Below are 23720 nucleotides of genomic sequence, written 5' to 3'. Positions count from 1 at the left end.
CTAAGAGACTACTACAAGCAACTCTATGCCAATAAAATGGACAACCTGGAAGAAATGGACAAATTCTTAGAAAGGTATAACCTTCCAAGACTGAACCAGGAAGAAATAGAAAATATGAACAGACCAATGACAAGTAATGAAATTGAAACTGTGATTAAAAATCTTCCAACAAACAAAAGTCCAGGACCAGATGGCTTCACAGGCGAATTCTATCAAACATTTAGAGAAGAGCTAACACCCATCCTTCTCAAACTCTTCCAAAAAATTCCAGAGGAAGGAACGCTCCCAAACTCATTCTATGAGACCACCATCACCCTGACACCAAAATCAGACAAAGATACTACAAAAAAAGAAAATTACAGACCAATATCACTGATGAATACAGAGGCAAAAATCCTCCACAAAATACTAGCAAACAGAATCCAACAACACATTAAAAGGATCATACACCACGATCAAGTGGGGTTTATCCCAGGGATGCCATGATTCTTCAATATACGCAAATCAATGTGATACACCATATTAAGAAATTGAAGAAAAAAACCATATGATCATCTCAATAGATGCAGAAAAAAGCTTTTGACAAAATTCAACACCCATTTATGATAAAAACTCTCCAGAAAGTGGGCATAGAGGGAACCTACCTCAACATAATAAAGGCCATATACGAGAAACCCACAGCAAACATCATTCTCAATGGTGAAAAACTGAAAGCATTTTCTCCAAGGTCAGGAACAAGACAAGGATGTCCACTTTCACCACTATTTTTCAACATAGTTTTGGAAGTCCTAGCCACGGCAATCAGAGAAGAAAAATAAATAAAACTAATACAAATTGGAAAAGAAGAAGTAAAACTGTCACTGTTTGCAGATGACATGATACTATACATAGAGAATCCTAAAAATGCCATCAGAAAACTACTAGAGCTAAACAATGAATTTGGCAAAGTTGCAGGATACAAAATTAATGCACAGAAATCTCTTGCATTCCTATACACTAATGATGAAAAATCTGAAAGAGAAATTAAGGAAACACTCCCATTTACCAGTGCAACAAAAAGAATAAAATACCTAGGAATAAACCTACCTAGGGAGACAAAAGACCTGTATGCAGAAAAGTGTAAGACACTCATGAAAGATATTAAAGATGATACCAACAGATGGAGAGATATACCATGTTCTTGGATTGGAAGAATCAATATTGTGAAAATGACTCTATTACCCAAAGCAATCTACAGATTCAATGCAATCCCTATCAAATTACCAATGGCATTTTTTACAGAACTAGAACAAATAATCTTAAAATTTGTATGGAGACACAAAAGACCCCAAATAGCCAAAGCAGTCCTGAGGGAAAAAAGCAGAGCTGGAGGACTCAGACTCCCTGACTTCAGACTATACTACAAAGCTACAGTAATCAAGATAATATGGTACTGGCACAAAAACAGAAATATAGATCAATGGAACAGGATAGAAAGCCCATAGATAAACCCACACACCTATGGTCAACTAATCTATGACAAAGGAGGCAAGGATATAAAATGGAGAAAAGACAGTCTCTTCAATAAGTGGTTCTGGGAAAACTGGACAGCTACATGTAAAAGAATGAAATTAGAACACTCCCTAACACCATACACAAAAATAAACTCAAAATGGATTCGAGACCTAAATGCAAGACTGGACACTATAAAACTCTTAGAGGAAAACATAGGAAGAAGACTCTGACATAAATCACAGCAAGATCTTTTTTGATCCACCTCCTACAGTAATGGAAATAAAAACAAAAATAAACAAATGGGACCTAATGAAACTTAAAAGCTTTTGCACAGCAAAGGAAACCATAAACAAGATGAAAAGACAACCCTCAGAACGGGAGAAAATATTTGCAAACGAAACAACGGACAAAGGATTAATCTCCAAAATATATAAACAGTTCATGCAGCTCAATATTAAAAGCACAAACAACCCAATCCAAAAATGGGCAGAAGACCTAAATAGACATTTCTCCAAAGAAGACATACAGATGGCCAAGAAGCACATGAAAAGCTGCTCAACATCACTAATTATTAGAGAAATGCAAATCAAAACTACAATGAGGTATCACCTCACACCAGTTAGAATGGGCATTATCAGAAAATCTACAAACAACAAATGCTGGAGAGGGTGTGGAGAAAAGGGAACCCTCTTGCACTGTTGGTGGGAATGTAAATTGATACAGCCACTATGGAGAACAGTATGGAGGTTCCTTAAAAAACTAAAAATAGAATTACCATATGATCCAGCAATCCCACTACTGGGCATATACCCAGAGAAAACCATAATTCAAAAAGACACATGCACCCCAATGTTCATTGCAGCACTATTTACAATAGCCAGGTCATGGAAGCAACCTAAATGCCCATCGACAGATGAATAGATAAAGAAGTTGTGGTATATATATACAATGGAATATTACTCAGCCATGAAAAGGAACGAAATTGAGTCATTTGTTGAGACCTGGATGGATCTAGAGACTGTCATACAGAGTGAAGTAAGTCAGAAAGAGAAAAACAAATATCGTATATTAACGCAGGTATGTGGAACCTAGAAAAATGGTACAGATGAACCAGTTTGCAGGGCAGAAGTTGAGACACAGATGTAGAGAACAAACGTATGGGCACCAAGGGGGGAAAGCCGTGGGGGGTGGGGATGGTGGTGGGATGAATTGGGTGATTGGGATTGACATGTATACACTGAGGTGTGTAAAACTGATGACTAGTAAGAACCTGCTGTACAAAAATATAAATGAAATAACATTCAAAAATTCAAAAAAAAATCATACTAAGTGAAGTAAGTCAGACAAAGACAAATATCATGTGATGCCACTTATATGTGACATCTAAAAAAATGATATAAATGAACTTATTTACAAGACAGAAACAGACTCACAAACATAGAAAACAAACTTATGGTTACCAAAGGGGAAAGCAGGAAGGAGGGATAAATTAGGAGTTTGGGATTAACAGATACAAACTACCACATATAAATAGGTAAACAACAAGGATCTACTGTATAGCATAGGGAACTATACTCAATATCTTGCAATAACCTATAATGGAAAAGAATCTGAAAAAGAATATATATATATGTATAACTGAATCACTTTACTGTTCACTTGAAACTAACGCAACACTGTAGATCAACTATGCTTCAATTAAAAAAAATTCTCCTAAGTAAAAAAATCATTGTAGTAGTTGGGCTCCCCTTCCCCCCACCCGTGTTCCAGTAGCATTACTGCAGAATTATGAGAAGAAATAGCTAAGAATGCATCCTCATGAGCTAGTCTCATGCATGCCTGCATTTGGCACAGTTGTTAAGAATCAACCTGTCAAAAAAAAAAAAAAAAAAGAATCCGCCTGTCAATGCAGGGGACACGGGTTCGAGCCCTGGTCCGGGAAGATCCCACATGCCACGGAACAGCTAAGCCCATGCACCACAACTACTGAGCCTGCGCTCTAGAGCCCATGAGCCATAACTACTGAAGCCTGCACGCCTAGAGCCCGTGCTCCGCAACAAGAGAAGCCACTGCAATGAGAAGCCCGCGCACCACAATGAAGAGTAGCCCCCGTTCACCGCAACTAGAGAAATCCCGCGTGCAGCAACGAAGACCCAACGCAGCCACACACACACACACACACACACACACACACACACACACACAAATATATATATACATATTTACATGGCAACTACTAAGTATCAGCTAAAGTGCTTCATCAATATTCCAGAGTGGCTAGAATGAGCCACATGGCAACCCGAAAATGGATACTGGTTGATTTGATAGCAGTTTGCACATGACAATTTTTTAATATGCTCAGCATGTATTCCAAATGGAATTATCAAGAAATGACAAGCTTCCCTTTCCACCCACGCTACAGATCTAGATTTGGGCATCCAAATGATAAGAAAAGCTAACCATTTGCAATTTTATTTTAAAAGATATTCACTGTGTTCCAAAAACTGGTGGGGGAGTAATTGCCAGGAGAGACAAAGGCTGGGACAGTGGGATCTGATGGCTCGGGCTCTAAGTAAGCAGAGAAAAAGTAAACCCACTGCTTGGAACCCTGTCCCTTGCTTGTCAGAGAGAGGGCAGTGGTGATGTAATGAGGGCTGTAGCCAGGCCCAGCAAGGGAGCAGAGGGGGCTCTGGGGCTCAGAGTATAAGAGTAACCATGGACTGATATGCTCCAGAACATTCTGATATATTCCAACATTCTGAGGCTTGTATTCTCATGGCCAAGATCCCAAGGCAGAGCTAAGGTTCAGAAGCCGCCGACTCAAAATTCGTGGCTTCTGAGTAGTCTGTTTTACTGAATGCTGACCAAGAGAAGAAACAAGTTCTTCTTACTTTGCTCTGAAGTAAACTCCTGTTCAGTTGAGATGTTGGAAAGAAGGTGACCAACTCTTGCAGTTTCCCCAGGACTTTCCTGGTTTTAGCACTGCAAGTCCTGTGTCCTGGAAACGCCTTCATTCCCAGGCAAAGTGGGATGAACAGCCATCCTAAGGAAGTAAGAGCCAAGTGAATAGACTGGGTATTTCAGTAACAAACCATCAGAAAAGTGGCTTAAACAACTGTGATAGGGAAGAACAAATCTGACTCCATATTGGATCTGTTTCTTTAAATCTTTGTATTCTATTGCTTTTGCTTAGAGTTAAAAATGTTGCCTATAGGCTGAAATGTACAGGATAGACCATTCTCAAGGCTCTGACCTTTAAGGGTATAACACTTTCTCATTCATATAAAGATAAAATGTTGCAGAACAGAGAATAACATTTGTCTTGTTGGAGGTTTACTGGCCGAATACAGCCGCACAAAAAACCACACAGGTCATCCTGACCTGACCTGACCTACCTGGACAGCTGCAAGAACAAAGGATTCTGACACCAAGAGGTCTGCACCAACCAACCATGCCCCTCCCTCACCTTGCCTTTAAAATGCTTTGCTGAAACTCCTTCCAGGAGTCTGGGATTTGGGGAGGCATAAGCTACCTGTGTCCTTGCATGGCCCTGCAATAAACCTTTCTCTGCTCCAAACTGACGTTTGAGTTTGTTTGGCCTCAGTGTGCATCGCGTAACAAAACCACTATCATTTTTTTTTTTTGTTCACCATTCCACATTCTTGGCTAGGATTGGCTGGGCAGTTCTTCCACTGGTCTTGCTGATGGTTTTTCGTGCGGCTGTATTCGGCCAGTGTGTTTCCTGGAGGATGGTCTCAGCTGGGATGCAGGGACATCTGGGTTTTGCTCTCCCTGCCCGAGTAACCTCAGGGCTTCTCCCTTTACCATGTGGCCTCTCCAAGGGGCTTTTTACACCAGGGTAGCTGAAACTCTACACGGCGGCACAGGAAGAACAGGTTTTGCTCCTCGGAGTGCGAACCCTGCCTGGCTTCTCAAGGCGTTGGTCTGGAATTGGCACAGTGTACTTCCGCCACATCTTACTGGTAAAAGGCAGCTACAAGCCTTTTAGAAGCAAGGTGAGGGACTATACTAGGAGTGGATACGAAGCGGCAGAGCATGGGAGCTGCCCACGTGACAGCCTACTTGAGTTGGCCTGAGGTGCTCTCCGGGACTCACAGGATTCCCAGGTGCCTGACTCACTTCTGACCTGTTTGCTGGGCCACCTGCCTTACCCTCCTCACATTCTCAGAGAGAACCCAATATGAATAGTTGGACCTTCGGTCAGAGGCTTCAAGAGCTCTGGGTAGGTAGGGGACAAGTTTATCTCTATTACTCTTATTTCTGCAAAGTGTACTGAGGATGGTGACTCCCTGTTAAGGTTACCAGAAGGTGGGTAAGAAGCAACAGGTTAGGAGGCCTGGGTCTTACACTGCTGCTGTGAGGCAATAAAGGACCTGCCTCTTCCATGCAATGGTTCTTGGAAAGTGAGTGCCTATGATCAGGGCAGGGATTACAGAGATCACCAAAGCACAGCCCTTGCCTTAAAGGAGCGGGCCCTTCTCAGCAAGGAACCTCCCGCCCGCGCCCCCAGTCTTGTCTGGAAGTTTACACAAGTGTCACCATTGGTGCCTCCCTCCTTTCTACCTGTGTCTCTGCTGCAGCTCCAACCTCTGCCTTGACTCGGTTTCCCAGTCAGCTTCCCTCGTTGGGCTGCGAGCCTCCCGAGGGTGTGTTCTTGAACACACAGATAATCGAGGGGTGCATTCCCTGCCTGGGGTCGTCGAGCGGGTCCTCCAGGGAGCGCAGCCTAACCCCCTCCATTTCGGAGCTGCTCCACTTCCACCTTCCCGGGGTTCTCCTTCCCTCTTCTCCAACTCCCCCGCCCACACCCGCCTTTTTTTTTTTTTTTTTTTTTTTTTTTTTTGCTGGAGAGAATCGGGGCCCCTCTCACCCTCCCCCACCACAAACTCCGCCTTCAGAGAACCCCGGAGCTGCTGCGGGCCCTGCGGCTGCTGCTCGGCTCCCTTCCCTTTCTCCACCAGACCTCCTCTTCCATCACTGTGGGTGCTCTCTGGGCATTTCGACTTTTGGCTTCTTCTCTCTCTTTAGCTCGCCACCCGTGTCACCGCCCGGCCCGGCGCGTCCCGCCTCCGCTCTGTCGCTTTAAGTGGGTCCCCGCCGCCGCGCCCCTCCCTCACCCCTTCTGGCGCTCGGCGGCTCCCCGCCGCCTCTCCCGCTCCTCCTCTCCCGCTCCTCCTCTCCCGCTCCTCCTCCTCCTCCCGCTCCTCCTCCCGCTCCTCCTCGCCGCCAGCTCCGCTCCTCGCAGCCTCCGCGGACCCGCAGCCATGGCCGACATCAAGACGGGCATCTTCGCCAAGAACGTCCAGAAGCGACTCAACCGCGCGCAGGAAAAGGTCAGAAGCGGGTGGCGGGGACGCGGCGGGCAGGGCCGAGCCGGCCGGGGCGGGGGTGGGGTGGGGGGGAGCGCAGGAGGCCGGGCCGGGGTCGCGGGGACACCCTGTCTTCCGCCGCAGCCACTGCAGCAAGGCGGCACCCGGCGCTGCGGGGAGCCGGCGGGAAGGCGGGAGCGCCGGGGGCGCGCAGCCCCTGTCCCGGGAGGCGCGGGGTCGGCCCGGGTCTCCCGGCTGCCTCGCCGCTCCTCGCGCGGCTGGCCGCGCTCCCCGCCCTCCTGGGCGGGCGCCCGGCACGAGCTGTGGCAGGTGTGGCGGGTCGCCCGCGGCTCCCGGGGCTGAGCGTGTCTTCCTCCCGGCGCCCGCTGGCCGCGCGCCCGCTGGCGGCTGGTGGGGACGCGGCCCGCAGGTCCCGGCGGGAGATTGCGGCGCTGTCCTTCCTCCGGCGGGATTTCCTGGCTACTTGGGTGCAGCAGGAGCGAGCGATTTAGCACAGAAGCTACCTCCTAAGAAATCTGTTCGGATTAAGAAGGCTGATCGCGAAGAGCCAAGGGTTTTAATACAGTACTGTGGAGTGAATCCTGAAGTTCAAAACCGAGATCTAGATGCACACTTCTTTCGTTTTTTCTTCTTCTTTTTTTTTTTTTTTTTTTGAGGGGCCTCTCTGTATGTGTATCTCTTTTGACGCCAGTGTCCTTCTCTGGAAGGTCAAAAATAAATATGACCTGAACCTAACAGTTCTCTGCGTATTTTTGCACAGAGGAGGGCGTTTTATTGCATAAAAAATAAAAAGAAAATCCATGTTGCACGGGTTGGGTTCCCTGGTGTTTCACAAGCCCCTCAAGATTGGTCACAGTAATTTATTTTTCTCCCCGAGAGGTGGGCACAAATGAACGTCATGTCCAAATCAAGCCCAGCCCCGAGCAGTTGGAGAGGTACAGTAGCAGGCACTGGGCTTTCCTGGCTTCCCTGCCCACTGCTTGTCATCAAGACCTGGCCAGCACTGAGGTCTTCATTTGTGTCCCGGGCAAAGGACATTCATATTGTAGATGAAGCATTGTACTCGAAAATGGACACCGGCTAATGAGCCCCGCGGTCTGTGTCACTTGAACTGTGTTCTCTTTCACGTGGAACTATTTTCCATCCCTGGGATTCTGGATGTTTAGCGGTTTCCTATTTTACTGGAAGTCAGATTTGCTGCGTTGCCCACTATGACGGTGAATTTCCCTTTTCAGACTTAGGCTCAGGCCCCCGTCCCCCGCAAGTTCCCATTGACCCCCATGAACTCAGCTGAAGGGGGCACTGATTCCTTTGCCTGTCCGCATGCCCAGAGGCTGGGTGCCTGCCTCTGCGCCCCGCCTTCACACATGCATGCTCTCAACGCAGTAAGAGGATTGTATTTCTTTTAATATCTACCCAAGCTCATCCTGAAGCTCCTCCTGCAGCTCCTTTAGCAGCTGAATTAACAAGGCTTCCTGCCCCTTTCCAGTCCCTGGCTACTTGTGCAGAAAGTAGCCATGATCTGCTGGGATCCTGGCTAGGTTTTGTCATCATTTTCCCATACTTCATTTCACCCACTGGTAGATATTCCTCCCCACCCTCTCCCTCCTTCCAAGTAAGTACTTGAATTTTAGGTCTGAAGCTTTTCATTGAATCCACTTCCCATCTGTGAGGGCATTTATTGATACAGTTTGCCTTTTGACATATTAAATTATTTCTTAATCTAGGTCACCAGCTGTTAATATGCCAGAAATAACTGAAAAGAAAATGTAATCTGACTTAGAGAGCATTCAAATCCTTATGAATTGTTGAAAACTCACTTTTTCATAATGGTGTGTATTATGATTGCAGTTGTGGTTGGTGGTTAATCAAGGTGGCCTAGGGGAGCCTTGAGCAGGGCTTCAAGTGTCCTACTTTCTTCCCTGGGGAAAGCTGCGGATGAAAACTGCCTGTTGTACTTAGCTTAGGGGGTTAAGGCACCAAGAGGCTGAGAGTATGGGTTCTGCCCCTGGGTAAGTTCTGAGCCCATGCAGCGCATGGGAGAAGGGCATGTGGGAATCCAGATAAGGCAGCCCAATCGAGCCCAAACAGAAGCTGCGGGACAATGGAAAGCATTGTGTTGCTGTTTGGGCTTCATAAGACATCTCCCCCAGTGATTCCTTCTTTTTGCATCTTCGGTCTTCTCTTATCCAGATGCTCCATTGCAATAATGATATGCTATGTATGTTTTTGAGACCCTTTGCTCCTTGTTTCTACCACCACATTTTCTCAAAAGCTTGTCCACTCCCTAGACTTTTCTATCACCTGTACTCCACCTAACAGCTTGCATGCATTTTGGCTCCAAATGCATGACTGAAACTACACTAAGAGGTAATTTATGGCTTTCTATGAATTTAAGGTACATTTTTTCTTATTGAAAGTCTGTAAAGGTTCATTGGAGAAAGAATGAAATACATATATAAGGGGAAAAAAAAACCCACCAACAAATTAGGACCCATAAATTCTACCACTCAGAGATTTCACAGTCATTAGATATGTATCCCAGTACATTTGTTTCCTTACGTGTGTGTATATATTTATACAACTAAAACAGGCGCATCCTATATGGTTTTGTAACTTGTTTATTTCATTTAATAATCATGAACGTTCTTCAATAGATGTACATATTTTCCATCACTATTATAAGTGACTGAACAGTATTGGAATGTATGAGTTTTAATGGACCCCTTGTTTTTGGACACTCAGTTTCCAGTGTTTTCGAATATAAATACAATCAGTGAGAAAACTTACAGGGAAAATGTTCCCACATACTCTTAAGTATCTCCTTAGATGAATTTCTAGAAGAAGAATTATGGTGTCAAAGGTGTGCTGCTTTTTATTATAGCTAGTTTGCCTTTCAGAAAGGTTGTGTCAGTTTACATTCTCACTAGCGGTCCATGGGACGTTTGCCAACACCAGATAATAAAATTTAAAGCACTCTTTAGATTTCACATCGGAAAAAGTTAGTTCCTGTTTATTTCATGTTTGATTTTTAAAACCCGAACATTAGTTTCTTGCGTTCTTGTTTTGTTTCATTTGTGAATTGTGTGTTGATATTTGTGCCTATTTTGTGTAGCATCTCCGTCTTGTTATTTGTAAGGGCAGAAACTTTATCAATCCAAACATTATTTATTCCTTTTCTATTTACTTTTTAATTTTTTGAGGATTTTTTTTCTGTTATAGAGCACATTTATGTTTATATTATGTGTATGTTTTATATATTTGCTTAAATCTATCCGTTGATTTTGCATGGTTTCTCTTTTGGCTGTTGAATTAGGATCCTGCCACTTGTAAGTATCAGAAAACTCAATTCAAACTGGCTTAAGGAAAGAAGAGGATTTAATTGAAAGTAAAAATATGGTTCTTGCACACATAAGTTTAAATGAGATTTTAATAAATATATGTTTGTATATGCGCATAGGTGTGTGTGTTACATGTTAACTCATTTGATTCTGTGAGGTTGGTACCATTACTATTCCTATTTTATAGATTAGGAAGAGGTCAAGTGACAGGCCAAAGGTCACCCAGTATGCAGTAAAGCTGAAGTTTGAAGCCACGCAGTCCAATACTTCCTCCTTACGTGGTACTGCCTCTTATAATTATGAAAACGGCAGGGGAAGACAGACTTCAGACCTGCATGGAACCGGGGCTCAACCACAGGCCTCAGGGCTCGGGTGTCTTTTCCCCATCTCTCATCTCTGCTGTCCATCCTGTCAGCCCCATTCTTGGGCATGTTCTTCTCTTTTGGTGGCAAGATGGCTGCCAGCCCCTCTAGGCTAGGCCACATTTACAGAGAACTCCTCAGTATAGCCCTCATCGGCCCAAATTTGGGCTTGTGCCTATCCCTAGAAGAGAAAATATCTCTGGCCAAGGGCCAGGGCCATGGGTTGGATTGGGCCTGAGTCACAGGCTACTACGGAAGCTGGGGTGGAGAAATTTCCCCTAGACCATCTGTACTGCTGGTGGAGGAGGGAGAATCAGAGCACAGAAAAGGGAATGGGCACTGCGCTGGCAGAATGAAAGGTGTCCATCGCGTCGCACTTCAAAGGCCTTCTCTGCCCCATGGTTGTGTAAATAATCACATAGCTAAGAGCTTATAACTTAATATTCACTTAAAAATTTCCCATCAAGTTAATATATGCACAGTTTAAAAGAATCAAATATTAGTAAAAGGCTTATTATGAAAAATAGCAGTCCCCTGTCTCTCCTTTCCTCAACTGCCAGTCTTGTTTCCCCAGAGGCAGCTATTACTAATCACAAATAAGCTTAAGATAGGAAAGGATCTATCCTTTCTTATTTGGTGAAGACCGGTAAAGATTTAGCTCTCTTACATTCATCCTTCTACTTCCATATCTCCTAATAATAGAGCAAAAATTGTTTATTGCTGAGGATTATATTTTTTAAAAATTAAAGTATAGAAAAAGAATAGATACGTGAATATGTATAACGGAATAGCTTTGCTCTACACCTGAAACTAACACAACATTGTTAATCAACAATACTCCAATATAAAATAAAAATTTAAAAAAAAGCTTACATGATAACATCAGAAAAAGTATAATGTTTGTTGACTAAAGTATACAAATCTTAATATTCAGCTCAGTGGATTTTTATGTATATGGATTTCCATATAGCTACCACCCAGATAAGTTATAGAACATTTCTATTATAAACCAGATATCTGTCATCCCTCATGTCTCTTCTGTTCTTTGTCTTGTTTATGTTCATACCTTTTTATTTTTTTATTTTTTTTATTTTTTATTTTTTTTTAAAGAGGCAAAGTTTTTTTTTTTTTTTTTTTTTACTTGATTTTATTTATTTATTTATTTATTTTTGGCTGTGTTGGGTCTTCGGTTCGTGCGAGGGCTTTCTCCAGTTGCGGCAAGCGGGGGCCACTCTTCATCGCGGTGCGCGGGCCTTTCTCTATCGCGGCCCCTCCCGTCGCGGGGCACAGGCTCCAGACGCGCAGGCTCAGCAATTGTGGCTCACGGGCCCAGCTGCTCCGTGGCATGTGGGATCTTCCCAGACCAGGGCTCGAACCCGTGTCCCCTGCATTAGCAGGCAGATTCTCAACCACTGCGCCACCAGGGAAGCCCTGAGGACATTCTTGACAGTAAGGTTTCTTCATTTTTTTTTTACACATAAACATGCATATACCCATGCATCCTTCTTTCTCCAGGAATAGGGAATTAGAACTGTAGGGACTGAGATTTTAATATTAGTAAGAGTTATCATTATCCTTTACAACATAGCATATTGTGTATGTGTGTGTGTTCCATAAATCATACTTTAAAAGTCAGCTTATCTATGGACTGATACAACTTAAAATACCTGAAATACTTGTGTAAATAATATGGTCCACTTTACTAGAGGTATAAAATTAGGTCCCATTTAAAAAAATACTCTAATTGTTTCAACATCACATCCAGTGTATCATGAGAATCTCTTACTCCTCCCTGGGGTCCCCGTCCTGTGATAAGTTCAGAAATCCTATGGGGAGCGTCCCTTCTCTAAAGAAGTCTGTGGTTTTTACGATGGCCTTATGGAAAAGGGTTCTAAAAGAGAGTCCAGCATTCAGATGTCACCCTTGTCCCCCAGGGTGAGCACTGCAGTGTGTCAGGAACATGGTGGCCCCAGTGATGGTTCTCACAGTGAGGGCAGGGCCAGGAAGCCTCTCTCTGTGGGATTATACTCAACTATGGCCACTGTGTCACAGCATGCCTGAGCTCCAAATATGTGAGCTCTTAATATATCAGTGCGCTTATTATTTCCAAATATACTTTCACATACACAGCTTCTCGCTCCAAGATTTCCCATCATGCCAGGGTTTCTAAGTTAGGAAATTCAATATCAGCAAACACTGATTATCCATTCCATTCCATGCCACTCCACTCTGTTCTGTTTTTAATAACATGCTTAGGGGACATACCAAATTGATTTCCAGCCTGCAGTTTGGGAATACTACCTTAGAGGACCTCCAGCATCCTTTCCTGTAAGCTGACTTTCTTTTGGGCCATCGGTCCATTTAAGGGTGTGTGTGTGTGTGTGTGTGTGTGTGTGTGTGTGTGTGTGTGATTAAGTTTCAAAAATATGTTGTGAAGCACTTTGTGAGGGGATGAGTCGAGAAGGCAAAGAGTATTTAAAAAAATATGTTCTGACTTTTTAAGGTCTGGGTATTTCCACTTGACTCTTCAAACACAATTTTTTATTTTTCTAACCACTTAAATTAGGGGCTGTCTGAGTAGAACTCCCGAGGAAATAACTGAGCCTGTGGGCTTGTATGAAGGGATAACAGATGTAAAGATTTCTTATGTTGCAGATATAATTTTCCAGATATTCTCTATAATGGCTAACATTTACATAATGAAGCTGCCATCATCACAGTTTGAGGAATTCACTGATGCAAGTATATAATAAGACCACATACACAGCATTGTGCAAAATTAACATGAGAGTAATCACGTTTTCCTGAGAACACATCCACAGGCCAACTTTTTTTTTTTTTTTTTTTTTTTTTAAAAGGATTTTCTTATTTATTTATTTATTTATTTATTTTTGGCTGTGTTGGGTCTTCGGTTCGCGCGAGGGCTTTCTCCAGTTGCGGCAAGCGGGGGCCACTCTTCATCGCGGTGCGGGGACCGCTCTTCATCGCGGTGCGCGGGCCTCTCCCTATCGCGGCCCCTCCCGTCGCGGGGCACAGGCTCCAGACGCGCAGGCCCAGCAACTGCGGCTCACGGGCCCAGCCGCTCCGCGGCACGTGGGATCCTCCCAGACCAGGGCTCGAACCCGTGTCCCCTGCATTAGCAGGCAGACTCTCAACCACTGCGCCACCAGGGAAGCCCCAGGCCAACTTTTAGTAAGTGAAGCTGAAACTTCATTCTTACTGATTCAGAGTAAGTCTAAATTTAAGTGTAGTGCTTAAGTAGATATATTTCCTGAATTTATATTGAGTAAATCTCTTATTAGGAATAATGTTGGATAAAGCCATGAAAAAGATCTTAGTTTTGAAATATTTGCTATGCATAATATACTTATATATAAATTTTGATTACCCTGAAGCTACTTAGATGTACGAAAATCAGAAAACCATGATTTTGGTCATTTTCATCTTATTCTCATATAATTCTTTAGTTGAAAGTTTAGTTCATAAGTGGGAAGAACTTGAAAAAAATATATATATATGTGTACATATATATATATATGTACACACACATATATACACATTTTTTCTATCTTAAAGTGCCTATAATTTAATAAAATACACATGGACCTATGAATAAATGCACTTTTGTTACGGCACCTGACACTTGTTGAGTAAAAGGATGCTAAATTTACATATTCTAATAGTTAATATATTCGATTGTGAAATCAACCTGGTAAAAGTCAGTTATTCATTTAGAGTCATTTATTAAGAATCTAAAAGACACATGCACCCAACGTTCATTGCAGCACTATTTACAATAGCCAGGACATGGAACCAACCTAAATGTCCATTAACAGAGGAATAGATACAGAAGATGTGGTACATATATTCAATGGAATATTACTCAGCCATGAAAAAATGCAATAATGCCATTTGCAGCAACATGGATGGACCTAGAGGTTGTCATACTGAGTGAAGTAAGTCAGAGAAAGACAAATACCATATTACATCACTTACATGTGGAATCTAAAGATATGGTACAAATGAACTTATTTACAAAACAAATAGAGTCACAGATGTAGAAAACAAACTTATGGTTACCGGGGGGGGGGGGGGGAGAGATAAATTGGGAGATTGGGATTGACATATACACATTATTATATATAAAATAGATAACTAATAAGGACCTACTCTATAGCCCAGGAAACTCTACTCAATACTCTGTAATGACCTATATGGGAAAACAATCTAAAAAAAGTGTGGATATATGTATATGTATAATTGATTCACTTTGCTGTACGCCTGAAACTAACACAACATTGTGAATCAACTATTCTCCAATAAAAATTTAAAAAAAAAAAGAATCTTAAGGCCCAAAAGGCACTTGCTAGGCACTTGTAATATAGCATTCAACAAAGACCAGCAGGAGGTGGTAGAGAGATAAATCTTTGAATATACTAATAACTAAATAGTTATTAATGAAAAATCATAATTAAAAATTCTGTGAGGAGAAAAAAACCATTTGTCAATGTAACTAGGGAACTCACCTAGAGTGAGAGGATTGCATATACCTATCTGAAGCAGGTAGATTTTAAGCTAAGATCCCAAAGATGTCCAGGCAAGGGGAGTAGGGTAAGAGCGTGGGGATTTTAGGAGCCAGTAAGTATTCTAAACATCACACTCTTTGCCCTTATTCAACTAAATAAGATAAAAATAAGAGCTGTTAAAAAAAAAAAAGAAGAGCTGTAGAATATACAATAGATAACGAGAATCGACTATTAGCATTGGCTTTATAAATGATCTCTTCTACCATTTGCATATTTATCAAAGTGGCAAAGTGGTCCCTAACTGGGATGGTCCTTCTGTAGTCGCAATCCCTCTTCTGTGTGATCAGATTTTTACTCTCACGTGTTGAAGGGTCCTTCTAGGTCAGAGTTCCCCCTTGATACAGAGGCAGGACACTGGTTCAGAGCTGACTTGCCCTCTGAGTTATCTGTCATACAAAGATCCTTTTGTATAACAGCAGTAAACTCCAGCCCAATCTGCTTTTATGGATTTGTAAGGTCTCTTATCGTAAACCATCAGAAACTCAAAATAAATACAAAAGCCCTTATAAAATTCTTAAATGCCACACGTCTGGAAACATTGGTTTGTCTTTAAAAGATTTGAATGCACTTGGATTCCCAACTTTTAATGAGAGAGAGAGAAGAGAGAGAACACACATGGTTAAGGCTGGCAGCAACTTGACTTATGTTGTAGGCATTGACTTGATTATTTTGCAGGCTGTGGTCTTGAATTTAGGAATAATCTGAGATGATTTGCAGCTTGGGAAGAATCTTAAGTTTGGAAGAGAATCTTTTGTCGCAGGCAGTCTTCCTCTACCTAGTAATGGTTGCTAACAGTTGAGTAGCATAGATGGCCCAGGCCTTGGAAGGATCTCCCGTTTTGTGGTAGCACAGCCTAGAACAGTGTTGATACCTTTCACATGCCCTGTAATTCCTCAATATTTGAGGCATCTGTACAAGACATCCTGCATCTTTAACCTACATGTTTCTATAGCAAAAAATCAACTTCCCACCTGCTCCCTGTTCAGTGGGTTCTTCTCTGAGTCTCTAGGAAAGCGATTGTCCAGATTTTTCTTCCCACCCCTGTAGGAAATGCGTGTGACCATGGGGACCACCAGCATTATGAAACATGGTCAGGAGAGGGCTCTCCTGGGTACCTGTATTGGCCTGTGGTTGCTCCTGTTAAGCACAGGGAGTGAATCTGGAAATCAGGTACCTCCAGGGTAGTGTTTTCTCAATAGTCAGGAACATTTGGGGAGTGGGTGAGTTAAGAATGCAGATTCTTGGGCCTATTTAAAAACTTACCAGAATCTCTTATTAAGATTTGGGAATATGCATTTTTTTTCACACACACACACACACTGTATTTTATTTTTACAAGAGATAAATAAACTGACACCAAGCATTGTAAATGGATGACCACAACAAAAGCAACAAAGATTGCAATTACCAAACACGAAACACACTCATACTATGTCATAATATTGACATTCAGTCCAGTAATCCTCCACTGTAACAGCTCCTTTACTTTGCAGTGAAAATTGATTTGTATATTTTTTGCCTCTGAGTCCTTGTGGGATTTATTTATTTTTTATTCAAACAGAAAGTCACAAAAATTATAATCATCCTCATGAGTGAACTGATGAGGATGATTATAATTTTTGTGACTTTCTGGGAATATGCATTTTAATAAATTCGTCTGGTAATTCAAAGGTTTAATGAATCTGCAAAGCACACTGCTTTAGAGAAGGGCGTTTGGTTGAGATTCTGTGGTGGGTATGAGCTCCTAGGTCCACTCCAGGGTTATAATTTGGAGAGTGAGGCTTTCTTCCACCCAGTGACTATAAATTTATCTCCAATGTAGTAGAGAGAAAAGGGTGAAAAGCAGTGCCCTATACTATGCTTAAAAATATCCTTATGCTTAACGTAGCCTACTTAGATTTCAAAGGAATCAGTTTTGTGGAGGCCAAATAGGAGATGTTTCATCAAGGGCCAAATGTCTTCCTTATGAGGAGTGTTGTATAGCACAGAAGATTGGAGTCTGTGAAATCTTGTTCTGTAAAAACCATTATAATTTTAGAATAATGCTGGCTAATGCATCAGTCACAAAAAGTAGAAATATTTGTCTCAAAAAACTGATGTGTATTTTTGGTGGATGACAGAAGGAGATGGGCGAGTTTGGGAGATATGTTTATAATTACATTGATTTTGTATGTTTTACTGTAGAGTGACTAGTAATGAGATTGCTTAATGTGCCTAGTAGAGAGTGTGGTCAAAACTCAGAGGATGGTTTTGGTCTCTTGTGGAAGAAGCCCCATTTGATAGGACCTGGATTATTAGATTCTAAGTTTAATTTTTTTTAAGGTATTTGTTGAGAACTTGTGTCTTTATTCTTAATGGATATTGTTTTACACTTTTCATTTCTTGTGATGTTTTTGTCTGTTTTTTGTATCTGAGTAATAATCACCTCAAATAATGAATTGGGAAGTGAGCCATCTCCTATTTTTTGGAAGAGTTGATTCTTCTCTTAATATTGGTAGAATTCACCAGTGAAGCAATCTAGGCTTGGGTTTTTTATTTGCGAGAAGTTTTTTGATTGCTAATAAAATCTCTTAACTTGTTTAGGTCCACACAGATTCTCTATGACTTTTTGAGTCAGTTTTTGTAGCTGAGTCTTTCTAGAAATTTTCCATTTCATCTAGTTTATTGATTTAATTTGTTGGCATATACTTGTTCGTAGTGTTCCTTTATGTAGTAGTATTCCTTTCTATTTCTGTAAGGTTGGTAGTAATGTCACCTGTTTCATTCCTGATTTTAATAATTTCAGTCCTCTCTATTTCTTGGTGAGTCTAGCTAAAGTCTTGTCACTTTTGTTAATCTGGCGAGTTTCTTGGCCAAACTTCCAAGTAACTGTGTGTTCACCACATGAGTATCAAGGCATTGAGGAATCTAAACTTCAGGCTCCCCTTGACCTGGTTGCCTAGTGCAGCCACAGAGATGTAGCTGTGCCCAAGGTTGGCAAGTAGGGCAGGCTGACAAAGGATCTTTCTAGAGTGCTCCATGGGGTGTAAGTGTCATAGCTCTCTTTTGCCATTGACATTATCCTTACTTCAAAGGGAGGAGAGAGGAAAATGGGGATGCATTTTTATTCCACCTCTTTTTCTCTTGTCCGTGGAGGGGAAGACTTTCCTTTGCATTCTGTTGTATCTTCCTGCCACAGAGCTTGCCAGGCCGTCACGGATGAAAGGGGCCTCTTCATTCCACTGTGGGAGCGGGGACTCTGCCCGGGGCTTCATTTGCCTCTTTAGCATTTGATATACTAAGGAGAGAAATGAAAGATTATGGAAAGTTGGCACTTGAGGCATCTTCATTCTTGCGCCTCGTCTAGTTTGCATTAAGAATTGGGTGTTTTCTGGGAAATAGAGCTAATATTTTGTAATAACTGTAAATGGGAAGTAACCTTTAAAAATTGTATAAAACTAAAAACATTTTAAAAAGTGAAATTTGCCATGAAAAAAAGGAGAATTGGATGTTTTCTATCCATTAGGCACTATTGTGAGCAATTTACCTATATTGGCTCATTTAACCCTCATAGTAAACCTATGAAGTAGCTGTTCTTATTATCCCTAGTTTACAGATGAGGAGACAAAAGCACAGAAAGGAGAAGACTGAGCAGTTTGCTTGCGGTTACTTAGCCAGTTAAGGGTGGCATTGGGATTTGATCTCGGAAGTCTGGTTCCAGAGAGCCCACGTTCTCTGAAATGACTGAGAACTTGGCAGTGCAATGTTCTTTTCATCAGTTCTGAGGATGTTCTTCTGCAGTGTTGAGTTGAGAAAATGTCGGGTCTCAAGTCGTGGCCCCGGGTTGGGGAGAGAGTCCATGTGGTCTGGTCCCTGAAATGGTTTCATTCCTTCATGAGTCATTCATTGCTTTATGGGTCATCATGTTTGTACCCCTGGGACCTCTCAGTTATCTTCTCAACTTTTGGATTTTATATACTGGCTGTTCTTAAGGTGGGGCAAACCCATGTGACAGTCACCTGTTTTTGGTTACATGGTAGTTTTATCTTAGCAGCTCAAACTACTTTAATAAACATGGTGCTCACAGGCTTATGGGATCTGGGAAGGAGGTACTAGTAACTTGGGGTCTTAGTGGCTCAAGAGATGGGTTTGGAAAAACCATAGAGAATTACCGGTTATCCAAGTTCATGTCATTTCTTACAAGATGAACATCCTGTAACATCTTTACCGCTCACCCTAAAGTTGAACACCAGGAGAAGTAGGAGGAAGATGTGCCACTATATATGACCTCACAGGGCTTCCCGGGTGGCGCAGTGGGTGAGAGTCTGCCTGCCGATCCAGGGGACGCGGGTTCGAGCCCTGGTCTGGGAGGATCCCACATGCCGCGGAGCAACTAGGCCCGTGCGCCACAACTACTGAGCCTGCGCGTCTGGAGCCTGTGCTCCGCAGCAAGAGAGGCCGCCATAGTGAGAGGCCCGCGCACCGCGATGAGGAGTGGCCCCCGCTTGCCACAACTGGAGAAAGCCCTCGCACAGAAACGAAGACCCAACACAGCCATAAATAAATAAATTAATTAATTTAAAAAAAAAAGTGTTCATAGTCTAGCAGGGGAATGGACCAATGGCTGGCTTAGATAGTTCTTAAAAGAAGCAATAAAAACGATTTCGAAAGATATGAGAAAGGTCAGATTAGTTGGTAATAAAAGAAATGCATTTAAATTGCAATTTTATCTCTTATGTTATTAGGCTCTCAAAGAAAAATAAATAAATAAAAGCAACTCATTCCCTCTTCATGAGGTCCCAGTCACTCTTCTGAGTTACTGGTTGGGAGTGCAGTCCTTAAAAATGTCTACAATCTTCGATTCAGTAATTCTATTAGCAGGAATATACAATAAGAAAATTAAAAGCTATAAAGATATTTTTTATAATAATGCTTTGGATAGGGAATTTCTTTTTTATGTGGATGGGGAAATGTTTTATAATAGTAAAATATGGGAATAAATAGTGTTGGAGAATAGGAGTTTTATTAACTAATTTATGTGAGATCCATTTATTATGGATTAAATTAAAATACTATTTACAAAGCTTATTTAAAGAAATATTTAAAATATTTCAAATCTATTTAATATTAATGATAAAATATTAAAAGTGCATGCTGCAGACTATATAATTTTGTATGTATGAACATATCAATTTGTATAGCTATATATTCATATATAAATGGGAGGACATGGGTGATTTATTGTGTCCTATAAATTAAGAATATATGTCCTTTTCCAGTACTTCAAGAATATTTACACTGATAATACTATATAGTAAGCTATAAAGATCATCTTACTACATTGCTAAAAGCAGGAATCACACAGACCACATTCTCTCTACAACTCAAAGAATTAGAGAATAATTGAAAAGTTTTATCACAATTCAACTACTTGAAGAATTACAAAGGATTCTGTTAAGTAATTTAAAGCAAATAGAGGAAATCAAAACTACACATAGAAATGTAGCAATCACTATGTAGAAATCAATGGCCGTGACACATTGCACTCTAAAAGTCATGAGATACATGCGAAACTATACTCAGAGGAAAAGCAATTGCTTTAAATGCTTTTGTATTAAATAGGAAAGGATAAAATTAAATAAAATGAGCGTCTACTCAAAAAGCCAGGAAATATAGTTTAAGGACAGGAAGAGAAAGGAATAATAAGGTTAAAACAGGAAACCAGGAAAAAGGCAATGAAATATACAATAAAATTGATATATTAACGTAAGATGATTCTTGGAAAATACTAATAAAATAAATGTAACTCTGGGATGACCAATCAAGAAAAAATGCTGGAATACACATCAAGAAAATAAAGAGAAAGGGGGTGGATCCACAGATAATAGGGCTGAAAAAATGTAAAATACTAATCTATAACTCAGAAAATTTTGGGGAAAAGAACTGGAGCTTGTCTTATCGGATATTAAAATATTGCAAACACAAATAACGACTTGAACACTGACAAAATTTTAGTGAAAGGAAATGGACTTTGTCTTATCAGAATTAAGAGGTTACAAACATAATTAGACAAATCAGTGGAAAGCACTGAGGGGAAAGCAGGAAGCAGAGGCGATGCATGGAGGGGAGGGAAAGAAGACACGTGTTGGGGAGCCCTGGGGAGCACTCAGCTTCCACGAGAGAGTGGAGGTCAGAGTTAACAGGTCAAAGGCATAACTGGAGAGCTGCTCCCCCATCCCTCTGTGGTCCCAGAGCACTGGCTGCTAGCAGACACCTTGCCCCAGTTTCACTTGGCAAATGTCTCTCCTGGAGAGCAAAGGCCATCTGTGTCCTTCCTCTCTTGTACATTTGGTATGTAACCTACTCCAATACGGTGGGCCTGTAGTCAGTCTTAAACTTCTTTCTTTTTTTTTTAAACTTATGTCTCATCCCTGCCTTATATTTCTTTGAAGCATTTCTTAGATTCTTTCATTTTCTCTACATCACCTAGGATGATCATTTCAAAAAATATTGCTGATAAAAAAAATCTAGGAATAATTCAGAATTAGCAACATTGCCTTTTCCATCTTGCTAGGATGGACTGCCCTTAGGTGAAATTTGGTATGAAGGTGTGTTTATTTAGCCCATGTAAGTGTTGGTTTTTTGTTTTTTTGTTATGTTTTGTTTGCTTGTTTTTAGAATGCTATAGACACAAAATCTTAGACATACGTTTGGTAATTATTTCTTCTATCTGTTATTAAAGTTTGAGTTGGGTAGGGTTGAATGGGAACAATATAAGTTTTTGGAGGTCACAAAATATAGTTTTACAGTGCTGTTTTTTTTAAAAACTATACATTTAAATATCAGGAGAACCCACATAATAATCGGGATTTCAGATTTCCCTAGAGAAATATGAAGATGTAGCAATACTGGGATGGCATTTCCTCCAGGCAGCAAACTCCTGGAGTGGAATAGATGTCCCCCTTCCCGCTTTAGACATGCTCTCCCTCTTCTGGGTCCAGCTTTAGGCAGATCACCTACCTCTGCTGAGCCTCAGGTCTCTAACATAAGATGGGATATGACAGATGAATGGATAAAGAAGCTGTGGTACATATGTACAATGGAATACTACGTAGCCATAAAAAAGAATGAAATAAAGCCATTTATAGCAACATGAATGGACCTAGAAATTATCATACTAAGTGAAGTAAGTCAGAAAGAGAAAAACAGATACCATATGAGATCACTTATATGTGGAATCTAAAATATGACACAAATGAACTTATCTGTGAAACAGAAACAGAATCATGGGCGTATAAAACAGACTGGTGGTTGCCAAGGGGGAGGGGGTTGGGGGAGGGATGGAGCGGGAGGTTGAGGTTAGCAGATGTAAGCTTTTCTATATAGAATGGATAAACAACAAGGTCCTACTGTATAGCACAGAGAACTATGCTCAATATTCTATGATAAACCATACTAGAAAAGAGTATAAAAAAAGAACATATATATATATATATGGATAACTGAATTATTTTGCTGTAGAGCAGTAATTAACACAACATTGTAAATCAACTATATTTCAATAAAAAAAAATAAAAGAAAACAAAAACGTAAGATGGGATAATAATCACCACCGCACAAGTTTTTAGTGTGGCTTATGTGCACACAGAGCACAGCGTCTGATATGAAGTAGACAAGCAGGATACATGGGATACTGTCCCCCAAGGAGCTAGTTCACGGGCTTAAGAGGAGATGGTGTGTTGGGGAAGGTGTTTTGGGGACATGGGGGAAGAGGTATTGGAAGGAGCTTGGAATTCACTGGGATCATACATGTATCTTGTGTGCAGACCTGGCAGAAACTTTGTCATCCTAGACTCCACTCTTTCTTGCCCCACATCCAGTCCATCAATAAATCATGTCAGCTCTGCTTTCAGAACGAACCTGGAATTGGGGAGCTCCTCACTTCTCTCTCTGATCCAGACCGCCATCATCTGTCACCTGGTGATGGGACTGGCCTCCCAACTTGGCTTCCTGCTTCTGACCCAGACCCCTGCAACCTGTTCTCCTCAAGACCACCAGAGTGCTAAGGTCAGAGCAAGGCAGGCCTCTGCTCAGAACCCTCCAGTGGCACTCACGTCACTGTGGTCAAAGCCACCGCTCTCTCCGTGTCCCACAGGCCCTCCTGATCTGGCTCCTTTCTCCTTGTCTCTCTGACATCATTTCTTACCCCGCCATGCCCCCACTCTCTCCACTCCATTTCTCTCCTCTTTGTTTGCTTATTGCATCTTTTTTTTATGCATATGTGTTTTACTTATTTATTTTCTGGAAATATGTTTTATTTTTTCTTTTATTTACTTTTTTTTTTTTTAATTTATTTTATTTATTTATTTATTTGGCTGTGTTGGGTCTTCGTTTCTGTGCGAGGGCTTTCTCTAGTTGCAGCGAGCGGGGGCCACTCTTCATCATGGTGCGCGGGCCTCTCACTGTCGCGGCCTCTCTTGTTGGGGAGCACAGGCTCCAGATGCGCAGGCTCAGTAGTTGTGCCTCACGGGCCCAGCTGCTCCGCGGCATGTGGGATCCTCCCGGACCGGGGCACGAACCCGTGTCCCCTGCCTGCACTGGCAGGCA

General features: G+C 41.7%; 1 protein-coding gene across 2 annotated transcripts in view; it reads left to right on the top strand.

Annotated features, from left to right (window-relative positions):
* The first annotated feature begins 6426 nt into the window (after window positions 1-6426).
* AMPH (amphiphysin) overlaps window positions 6427-23720 on the top strand; it is a 176187-nt gene continuing 158893 nt past the window's right edge. For both annotated transcript variants that reach the window (XM_057550577.1, XM_057550576.1), the window contains exon 1: window positions 6427-6848. In XM_057550577.1, the coding sequence (XP_057406560.1) occupies window positions 6780-6848 (69 nt within the window). In that variant the 5' untranslated portion in view covers window positions 6427-6779. The remainder of the gene's footprint in view (window positions 6849-23720) is intronic.

Source organism: Balaenoptera acutorostrata, chromosome 7 (genome assembly GCF_949987535.1).
Source record: "Balaenoptera acutorostrata chromosome 7, mBalAcu1.1, whole genome shotgun sequence".
Classification (NCBI taxonomy): Eukaryota; Metazoa; Chordata; class Mammalia; order Artiodactyla; family Balaenopteridae; genus Balaenoptera; species Balaenoptera acutorostrata.
Note: the sequence above shows the minus strand (reverse complement) of the source record. Positions and strands in the feature narration are given on the sequence as shown.